Source organism: Dendroctonus ponderosae, unplaced genomic scaffold, assembly GCF_020466585.1.
Source record: "Dendroctonus ponderosae isolate FM_Combo_2020 unplaced genomic scaffold, Dpon_F_20191213v2 Dpon_F_20191213_8, whole genome shotgun sequence".
NCBI classification, from domain to species: Eukaryota; Metazoa; Arthropoda; class Insecta; order Coleoptera; family Curculionidae; genus Dendroctonus; species Dendroctonus ponderosae.
In genome coordinates this window covers 6,078,176-6,089,127 of record NW_026019016.1, presented here as the reverse complement: position 1 = coordinate 6,089,127, position 10,952 = coordinate 6,078,176, and the positions used below count along the sequence as shown (strand labels likewise).

Here is a 10,952-nt window from a genome sequence, read left to right as displayed (position 1 = left end):
AAGAGATTTTTGTTGCCAATTGAATGTAGAATTGAAAGTGCTTTTTATTTGGAGAAAAACCATTGACGTGCATTATTTATTTCTTCTGGAAATTTTCGGTTATTTTCTCGGGCAATAAAACGGCTTTAATTTGTTAAATAAAAAACTGTATTTGAGCAAAAACGTGCCAAACGTCTGAAAGAAATTCTTAGCCACGACGATCTAAAAGCCCAAAAAAGTCCTAATAAAAACTGGAAATGATGCTAATATCAATAAAACACGCTTCTTATCAGAGGCTGACAGAAACGTGCAAATGCACATTTCCTTATCAAATGGCGCGTAGAAATACCAGGCACCAAAGGCAATTGACAAGAAAACTGGCATCACGCGATGGCCATTTTTCCGGCCAAATGGGCGACACTGAAAACGCCATCCAGACCGCAAACGGCGGAAAAATGAGGCGATTTAAAAATTCATTTTCTATAAGTCGATGCAAGATTAGATAATAATCGGTTAAACGCTTTTGCCACGTTAACTATCAGTTGGGTGCGAGTCTTGGACGTTCCAGCGGTATTTCCCAGATGGTAAGGATAAGGGGGTTATAAGGGTTATTTTGCGCAATTTGCTTGTTAAAAGTTATAAATAAGTGAAAATTAATCTATTTCAATAGGAAAAGGTGAAGTTTATCGATTCGTTAAACGATGATGTGGGATTTCGTTGGCTCCGGATTGGTACCTGAAACTCCCCAAATTAGACTGTCATCGGTTCGTCTAATGATAGGCCAGTGTCGGCAACGGAACCCTGTGATTGGGGCAAAACAAATATTTGCGCCAACTTTGGTGCGAATTAGCTCTGTGGGCGGCCAAGTGCAGGTCTATTATTTCGCCTCCAGGCCGCTTAGATTAGAACCCAATTGGGCGGGTTCCTGTACAAAACTCACTCACTTGCCACATTGATTTCGAACAGCACCCCCCCAACAATGCATGATTTTCTTGCCCATCTCCTTGAATCCCCATCTTCTTGCCACGTTCATTATCGCTCGATGTGTGTGTCCAAATATTGAGACAGTAAAAAAGTTGGGGTACCCTAATTTATTAGATACGACCTCGGGGCGCCGTACCTTTTTTCGGCTCCCGCGTGCCTAATAAAGCGGACCCAAAACAACAAATATGTGATTCTGCTGGTCGGTGGGGGCCCCCATCACGCGATAAATCAGCTCAGTTTTGAAGAAGCCGCCAAAAAAATCCAGTTTAATTACACCTCGGATTTATATTACCTTCGGGAGTGCCCCCGTAGAACTTTGCTTCTGTGACAATACGCTGTTACGAGGGGATATCCCATTAAGTTGAAATTACTCAGTAAAATTGGTAATGGTAAAATGTTTTTCATTTGGGTTTTCTTAATAGGAAAATTGATTGTTTGTTTGTATAACGGGATTTGAATCAAAGTAAAACAAGACTTTTTTTTATTGCCGACAAATCAATAGCAGTGACAAATATCACAGATTTGAATGATTTATTTTTGGGCCACCCAGTGAAAATAATTTTACCATAAAAACCGCATTAAAAAGTAAAAATTTATGGGTCCGAGCATTTTCCTCTTTATTTTTATATCTGGGGCTCACTGCATATCCGAGGCGCTATCTGTATATTTGCTTGTACTAACCATATGGTTGGATCAATGGATCATGTCCGATATTTCCTTAACAAAAGGTTTAATTGGGTGACTTGTACGCGATTAAAAGACATAAAATGAAGATTTCTTCGTTGAACTTTGAAGATTCCAAGTCCCAGGTGGCACTGGTTCGAAAAGAATGGCACAATTAAATGCATTAAAGAAACTAGTTAATTATTACATTACCCAGTAGTAAAAACCTTTCTAACGGTTTAACGTACGTATTATCTTTATGAATTTATGCTTGATGCCTTCGGATTGTTGATTTCGGCCTGAGACCGCTCTGCTTCGTTTGGCACGATCTAAGCGCGAATTTGACGCGGTCGTTTGTTCGGAAGAAATTGAGAATTCCCCAGAATGCCGTTCTGTGCCCTTATAAATAATCTATACGGCTGAAACCCATCTGTCCCGACTGAGGCAGCCGTCATCATTAAAAAGCCGAAGAAAAAAAAATAGCAGCGCAAACAAAATTAACTTTCTTGTTATTAGGAAAGTCAATTTATAAAGTAGCATATGTGTGGCGGGGCCCGTATTTAACGTCCTAAAGTGGCCTTTTCTTCAAGCCCAACCACGGAAAATTGCTTTATTATACCGTATATAGGTGAAGAATGATTCGGCCGGCAAACTGTGCCGATTTGAACCGCAGTTACCATTAAAACTACATCTAAAGAATAGTAAGGTAATGTAAAGCCGCATAAAATATTGATGACATAATTGATCTTCTAATCGTCGAAAGTAAGTTGGGCGACGAACACGGAAAATTAATGCTAGTTTACTGGGTCAGAACAAAACGATTCGTTTAAGTCGCTTTATTATGAAGCTTTTCGCTTTCTGCCTCGAATCAGCCAAATCCAATTTGCATAAACGATGCAATTTGTTTTCCATTTTCGCTCGCTCAATCGGAATATTCGATAAATTGCGCTCTTCGAACACAAGACACAGGACACTTTTTCTAAGAGAAAACAGTGCAAACAGCCTTCAGCCCAAATTGAACGAATTGGGGCCAATAGGAGCGCATGAAAGGGCGGTTGCTATGGAAATTTCGCTGTTGTTTCTTGCAGAACAGGACTTATTGCACCATCGGGGGGTAGTGAGTGTAGTTGAGGAGGAACAGCGTTGTTTTGAATGTTATTTCCGTTCTGAGTGTGCAGCGGGGAGTGCATTCGGAAGGTCAGGTTCGTATCGAAAGAGCCGCGACGCATACCAATCAGCTCGAGCTTCCTCCCGGTGGCTTACGGATGCCAAAATGGCTCAATTTCCTGTCCAAGCAGCCGTGATTCATCTGTTGTGTGCAAGTTTCAGAAAATCGATGTCGTTTCGACGCCCCGTCTGACGATGCCTAATTAATCTCTTTTTCAGTGTAATTTTTATTTGGGACAAAACGCGAGTGACAAACAGGAAAAAGGCAATTTGACGCCGGTACCGCCGGAAATGCTCGTGTTTGCGTCGGAATTCAGACGGGGCGGGCTCTTTGATTTGTCGTCGCGAGATGGTGATCAACATTGAAAATTCGACAATTTAAATTTAATATAAACATATCGGCCGTTGGTGCAACAAGTCCAATCCCAATGCCCAAAGTGGGAACCAAGGGCCATTTCCATAGCAACGCCCAATAACAACAGAAGGGCCATTGGCTCATGCTAGGGAAACGACAATTTGCACTATAGGTTCACTCAGGAGGGTTTTTTTGTTTCAGAATCGTGCTCGTCACGCAGTACCCCAAAGCCGCGCCCACCAGCGCCCACCCCCCGGCCCAATATCACATTCCTCACGTATCCGTGCCCCCCCGCCTACGCAGCCTGGTTTTGCCTCAATGGGGCCACTTGTTTCACCGTCAAGATCCAAGACAGCCTCCTTTACAACTGCATGTAAGTGATTTGCTCAGAGCGCGTGCTTTGAATGGGGGTTAATTGGATGTTTTCCAGGTGTGCGGATGGATATCAAGGGTCCCGGTGCGAATACAAAGACCTGGATGGATCATATATGCGTAAGTATTTTTTGTGCGGTTTTGTGTTTGTGGATGAAAATGGTTTTTGTTGTTTTTTTCAGCATCTCAACGGCGCTTCATGCTCGAGACCGCCTCCATAGCGGGGGGTGCCACAATTGCCGTCTTTTCCGCCGTCATTCTATGTTTGGCCGCCTATTTGAGGTGGCGGCGACGCAAAAAGGGCGGCGCCGCCACTGATGAAGTCGATGGACTCCCGCGGAACCATCATCGACAGCCCATCTTTGGAGTGCGGCCACAAGGTATGTAAAATGTCAGTCAATTCGTTTAAGGATTACTGTTTGTCCAAATGCCGTGAATCTTTCGCTATCGAAACTCCATGCGGTTTATGGAAACTTTTTTAAATTTCCAGTTTAGTTTTTTCTATCTGTGTTCAGGATAGAAAAATTTGTTGACCCCAACCTGGGAGAGACAGAAGCCTAATTTTTTTGCTCAATATAAAGAAAAGTATTCTCAAGATTCTTCGAAGTTTCTGGTGAATAGAGCGAGGTTTTTAAGAATTTTTTTTTAACATTCAAGTCTAGTTTTTCTAGTTTCAATCCGGGATAGAAGAATTAGTTGCAGCCAAACGATAAACTAGAAGTTTGTTTTTTAACACGAAGAAAAGTCTTCTGAAGATCCTTTGTGAGCTTGATCTCATTCGATATTTTGTTGAGTTTTTAATGACTGGGTCCGAAATGCAAAACTGCGTCATGTTCAAACTAGAGGAGATAGAGAGCTGATTTTTTTCTTCATTATAAGGGAAGGTCTTCTCAAGATTATTTGTGAGTTTTGCTTAAATCGAGCTACTAAGAGGTTTCAAAGTGGTAAGTGCAGTTTCCTCCCCCGCAGTCGAGATTAGAACATTGGTCGCTTTCAGCCTAGAAGAGACAGAAGGGTTTTTCCTCAACATGAAGAGTGTGTTTTATCTGATCTGTGACTTTGGTCTGAATCGGTTCACTTAGGGCATTTTGAGAAATTTTCAAGTCGTCCGAAAATCCTGTCGAAATATTCTTGAACATCAGTCCAGAATTCAAAAATTCGTCGCAGCCAAACTAGAAGAGATGCAAGCGTGCATTTTTCCTTTAATTCAAGGAAGAGTATTCTCAAGATTCTCCGCGAATTTCGATGCAATCGCGCAACTGAGAGGGTTTTGAGAAAATTTTCAAAGTCTCAATTGAAGGTTCTTGCATTGCAATCCAAAGCTCAAAATTTTGTCGCTTCCAGACTAGGAGATTGAAGCCCGAATTTTTAATTGAACTTGAAGAATGCGTTTCTTAAGTTCTTCCCTGTGTTGAGTCTCAATCGGCCCATTTGGAAGAGACATTTTGAAATGATCCGAAAATCCTGTCGAAATATTCTTCAACATCAGTCCAGAATTCAAAAATTAGTCGCAGCCAAACTAGAAGAGATACAAGCGTGCATTTTTCCTTTAATTCAAGGAAGAGTATTCTCAAGATTATCCGCGAATTTCGATGCAATCGCGCAACTGAGAGGGTTTTGAGAAATTTTCAAAGGCTCAATTGAAGGTTCTTGCATTGGCAATACAAATCTCAAAATTTTGTTGCTCCCAGACTAGGAGATTGAAGCCCGAATGTTTAATTGAACTTGAAGAATGTTTTTCTTAAGTTCTTCCCTGAGTTGAGTCTCAATCGGACCATTTGGAAGATTAAGAGACATTTTGAAGTGATCCGAAAATCCTGTTGAAATGATCTTCAACATCAGTCCAGAATTCAAAAATTCGTCGCAGCCAAACTAGAAGAGATGCAAGCGTGCATTTTTCCTTTAATTCAAGGAAGAGTATTCTCAAGATTACCCGCGAATTGCGATGCAATCGCGCAACTGAGAGGGTTTTGAGAAATTTTCAAAGTCTCAATTGAAGGTTCTTGCATTGCAATCCAAAGCTCAAAATTTTGTCGCTTCCAGACTAGGAGATTGAAGCCCGAATTTTTAATTGAACTTGAAGAATGTTTTTCTTAAGTTCTTCCCTGAGTTGAGTCTCAATCAGACCATTTGGAAGATTAAGAGACATTTTGAAGTGATCCAAAAATCCTGTTGAAATAATCTTCAACATCAGACCAGAATTCAAAAATTATTCGCCAACAAATTAGAGTAGATAGAAGCGTGGAATTTTTTCTCCATCATGAGGAAGAGTCTTCTTAAGATGGTGTCTAAGTTTCATGTGAATAGAGCGACTTGGATGTTTTTGAGAAAATTTCAAAGCTTAGTTTTGCGGTCTCAATCTGGGATTGAAAAATTCGTTGCTGCCAAACTAGAGAACCCAGAAGCGTGTTTTGTATTCAAGGCTAGAAAGAGTCTTATGAAGATGCTCTGTGAGCTTGATATTATTCGAGCTTCTTTGAGGATTGTGAGGAATTTTCAAGTTGAGTGTTTTGTGTACAAAAATGCGTCAACAAAGTCTCAATTTTCTCCGCGAGTTTCGTTCCAATCGAGGCACTAAGACGTCTTTGGCCTTTCTTGTTGATTGTTTTTCTGGTAATGCTGCAAAACAAACTTCGAAAAATTGTTTCCCAACAAACAAACGTGACAATTTTTGACAAAAATTAACAATGAAAAAGTGTGTAATCTACATAATACTGTTCGAATTTCTTCGAAACTTTTTGTGGAGGAACTTTGAGTTTTTTGAAGCAAATTTCTAGGTGATAAAAATATCAATTTCCGTTGTTGCAGGTCAAAACTTGGTTCCAATTCGTACCAGTACGCTAAACCCGTTCCGAGGCCATCCAGGCAACAATCACGCCGTGCCAGGGCCAGGGAGTACCACCGTGCCTCCGCTCGAGCCGAATCTCCTGCCCGATTCAGATCGACCCTATTCGGGAAATGAGGGAACGCCGCACGATCGAGGAGATCATCCGGCCACCCTGCTACGGGGCGAACCACCCTGGGGAGTGTAACGCGTGAACTGTGCTTAAAACAGTGATAATCGAACAATAAACTGTAACATAAAGCAATGTACAAGCACTTTGTTATACGCAGCAGCAGCAGCGGAATCGGCTTCGCTCCCATATGTTGGAAATGTAGAAAAAAAACAATGGCAACGTGAAATTAGGAAAAATGTCCAACAGCATTGTAAGTTTTATTATTTAATTTATTTATATTTCTTATCCTTGTCTTTTTATTAAAACAGTCTCTGGTTTAAGTTGAGCTCTTTCTTTACTGTGGCGAAAACGAATTGTGCTAGTTCTCTAGGGTGGTACCTAGAGCGTCTCACACAGTCCTTTGACTTGGTGGTACCACCCTGGCCTTCAACCGGAGGGACAACAATGTATAGCAAGTCTGATTAATGTAAGGCTGAACTAAATAGTAGGTTATTCAAATGTGTAAATATGTACCTAGAAGGGGGTAATTTTTAAATGGAATCCGCAGCGGTGTGATATTTCTGTGCAGGTTTCCAGCTGGAAGCCCAGCAGACAGGCGGAAGACTTCGATGGTCGCGGTCTTAAACGTTTACGTCTAAATGTTTAAAACTGTGCCATTTTGATTCGCGCACGTTCTGCTAGGTTTGCATGCGAGAAATCGACGGCTCGAGACTATTTTTTTACTCGGTGTAAAGATGATTTTTTGTTACATTCCCGAAGATTTCGATTGGAAGAATGAAGCCTCGCTACTACTTTGTTATGATTGTTAACTTGTTGTATTTACCTTATTTTCTCTCAATAATAATTATTGTGCATGCCGATTTTTCCCGGAAAATCGACCGCAAACCAGTAAATTATTTTTAAATGTTGTATAAATGTAGATAATGCCGTCAATATTCCAATACAAGGGCCGGTCGAGGAAATCCAGAACCAGGAAGGAAGGAACTACACACCAAATTCGTGTCTTGTTCGCAATCACTTACTGCAAAACTGGGCCTGAACATTAAGCACTAAAAGATGTAGATAAGTTATCTAGGATGCTGTGTTTGAAAGCATAATGCTTTTAAACCCAGCATGTCCTCACTTTTTTACTATAGGAAGTGATTGAAGGGTTGTGGTTTTCCTCGATACCCCTTAGCATTTCGAAAAACTTTGGCAATAATGAAGCGCAAGAGTGTAATTTAAAAATAGTTAGTTAAACAATTACGTGTAAGCACCTGGTTCCTAATAAAAGAATTATTTAGCAACTAATTCCTCGATAACGCTAATTTAAGCATGTACTCGTACACAACACACATACACACAACGAAATTTCTACCAAAAATGGCAAATATTTTATGTTTAGCTTGTAGAGGCCTTGTAGTATTCTAACATAATGTGTTCACCTATTTATTTTTGTCCGATTTATCGCGCGTGGAAATATTTGTATTTTTTGGTACTGCGTCTCTGATTTTATGTGTTCACTCGTTTCTCCACTGCAAAAAAATCTCCAAGTCTCGAATTTTAAAGAAACTGTACGCTCACAACACCTTAGAACGACGTAAACCATGTTCAAGTATTAATAATGTTAATATATTCATTTGTATCGATAGATATTTTTATACCTAAGTTATTTTATGTCTTTGGCAGGTGTAGTTTTTAATTCCAAGGCAGTAGGCACCATTTTTATTATGTACTCTTAAAAGGGGAAATGCGATTTTGTGTAAATACGTACTAGTGGTATTGCGCATTTCTCCTCTCAACAAAAAAATGTTAGAATACTTGTTTATTATTTTCACAGTAATTTGTAATGTTTAAAATAAAATCATCAACTACATGCCCGTTATTGTTGCCGGTCACCAGAACAACACTCCCTTCAAAAAAAAAACCTGATGATAAATACTTATATTTTATTAATATTACTTTAAACCAATTTAAAGACATGGAATAGTTTCTTTAAACAAACGGTAGATGAACGTTAAAAATATACAATAATACCTAGGCACTGATTTCATGAGAAATGTACAATTCTTCGGCCCCTTTTTGCGGAGAAAAACCCCCCAACTTCAGTGAAAAATTGGCCGATCACATTTTTGATCGCCACGCTACAAGGCCGGTTCGATAAAGCGGTTATTAATTGACTACTTGCGAACATGGGCCCGTAGAGGAGCTGAATACAAAAAAAGCCGGTTACCAAAACACGTTGGTCATCCAATAGCTTTACTTTGTACTAAATTACATAAGGGCGAAAATTATACACAAAAAAACTTAAGTCGCTCACACAGGGTGAAGAAATACATACCAGCTTAAACCACCGACAAACAAAAATTAAAAGTGGCACGCTTCTATTGAATTGATTGATCACCCTGTATATGTTTGAAAAGTCCTTAGATTCGATGGATACACTGTTTGATACAATTGGCCGCGCAAGGGATTATTCCGTATATCACAACATACGCACCTGATTTTTATCGACAATCTACTAAACGTCCTCTTTGTGACGATAAAAATAAACACAGGTATTACCTAAAGGAAATACAGGATTCGGATTCAACCTTATACATATATATTTATAATAAAATATTGCTAAACGAATGATCATAACCAAGGGCCTAGAAGTGCTTGGCTTTTCAAGCACCCTCGGCCCTTCATAATAAACTACAACAGCAAACAGCAAAGGATTGTTGAACAGCTTGGGCTAAAGGCAAGAGAACGGTTTTGTTTGGTAACTGTTATCTTAGAAAGATTATTTAGTGTCTCTAATCGAGGAAGAAATTCGATTAAACTACCCTTTTCCTTGCCCTACGCCCGTGGCTGCAGGAATTACAGAACGGGAATAATCACAGATCGTCTTTGCAAGTATTGGAGGCACGTGGTTGAAATGCTACTCAAATGAGTCAAAGAAGAGGAAAAACTGAAAATGTTTAGCTGAATTTTCCAATAAAATTAATGAAGCGTGAGAACTCCAACTGCTGACAAACTTAACTCGAAATCAACACAACCATTGGTAAAAGTAACCGGACTGAATTTACTACTAGATTAGTAACCAACTACACACACACAGGACTGTCAGCCTGTGACTAACACAAAAAGGTAAACAGTCAGACAATGGGGGCAAAAAAAGGAAAAATTCGCAGATCTATGAGCAAATTTCTCAAAATCACACGTTCGCTTTAGGAAATTTTAAAACCAGTTCCATCACAATTCCCTCACCCTAGAAGGCAATGTGGAGCCTATATAAATACTTACATGCAGTTTAAGTGAAACGAAAATTTCGCCTGTATTATGATGCTAAGTAAGCACACGCACATACAGCAGCAGCCTTATCCATATTGTCCTAAGGTACGTCTCCACCCATCATGTAGAAAAGTCCGCAGTAGAAAATCGATTAACTAAGTCAGCAATTGTTCGCTCGTATGGCAAATTCACTTTGTTGTTTTTTTTTTGTAATTACTTTACTTAAGGTTTGCAATGTTTCAAGCTCCCATCATCTCACACTTTCTCCTGCTGCTCTGTTTTGGACTTTTCAGGTGATTTTTCCTGCTTGTCTGCAGGCTTGCACGCATCTCCTACTAGGGACCTGGAAAAAAATACAAACATCATTGTGTTGCACAATACAGTCCTGCGGAAATTCATTTGTTGATAATATTAGATTGGAACTGGGAAACTGAGTTGCGCATTCAGGAACGTAGCTGGTGTCGGCGCTCTCACTCGCGCACATTAGAATCTATGAGAGTTGCAGATCGACGGCGCCTTGCTACGTTCCAAATTCATACTTTCACGGCTTAAATCCTGGCAGTTATAAATGGGGCAAAGTTGGAAAAAATATGACATAGCTTTTGTTTAAACACTAATCGTCTAATTAAGACCAAAATCTCAATGCAGGCAAGATTTATTGTTTCTGTAATTTTGAAACGCGATTATTCGAAAACCTCTAGACAAAAAGCAACAAAGTAATAACTAATGTAAAGAGAATTGAACGCCCTTTAAAACGATGTGCCACTTGACTCACCCCCCCTTCCCATTTAAGATTCTAAGGGTGACATCTACTCCTCCTAGAGGGTTGAAACACGGAGGCAAAAATATTAATTTAAAGTGTCCTCCTTACAAATTGACGGGTCTCCGATTTTTCATATTTTCAACTGCAATAAAGATACTAAATGTGGGAAGTTTTCAAATTGACACCCTGTATACACAGGTATATATTTCTTCCAGTATAGACCAGAAGAGTCATTAGGATGCAACTGTAAACAGTTAGAAGCGAAAATGTTGCTTAACGGCCGGAACACATCTATCCGATCCGACTCCGATCAGAGAATCTTCCGTCGATGACCAAATAATCGGATCGGTGCGTAATCGGAAAGGGGAAGCCACACATGTCATACACGTTTCAGTTTCCGTTCCGATTTTTGGACGAGTGCAAATCACAGATTATCAAACTATTCCTAAGACTAAGT

General features: G+C 39.9%; 2 protein-coding genes across 9 annotated transcripts in view; one reads left to right on the top strand and one right to left on the bottom strand.

Annotated features, from left to right (window-relative positions):
• Positions 1–9,548, top strand: part of LOC109534345 — a 60,750-nt gene extending 51,202 nt beyond the window's left edge. For 5 of the 6 annotated variants that reach the window (XM_048669089.1, XM_048669085.1, XM_048669087.1 and 2 more), the window contains 4 exons: positions 3,350–3,521; positions 3,579–3,640; positions 3,703–3,900; positions 6,329–9,548. In XM_048669089.1, the coding sequence (XP_048525046.1) occupies positions 3,350–3,521; positions 3,579–3,640; positions 3,703–3,900; positions 6,329–6,552 (656 nt within the window). In that variant the 3' untranslated portion in view covers positions 6,553–9,548. The remainder of the gene's footprint in view (positions 1–3,349; positions 3,522–3,578; positions 3,641–3,702; positions 3,901–6,328) is intronic. The other variant, XR_007282135.1, reaches the window with a different exon arrangement.
• Positions 8,389–10,952, bottom strand: part of LOC109534341 (serine/threonine-protein phosphatase 6 regulatory subunit 3) — a 9,034-nt gene continuing 6,470 nt past the window's right edge. For 2 of the 3 annotated variants that reach the window (XM_019899990.2, XM_019899991.2), the window contains exon 17: positions 8,389–10,075. In XM_019899990.2, coding sequence (XP_019755549.2) covers positions 9,988–10,075 — 88 coding nt within the window. In that variant the 3' untranslated portion in view covers positions 8,389–9,987. The remainder of the gene's footprint in view (positions 10,076–10,952) is intronic. The other variant, XM_019899992.2, reaches the window with a different exon arrangement.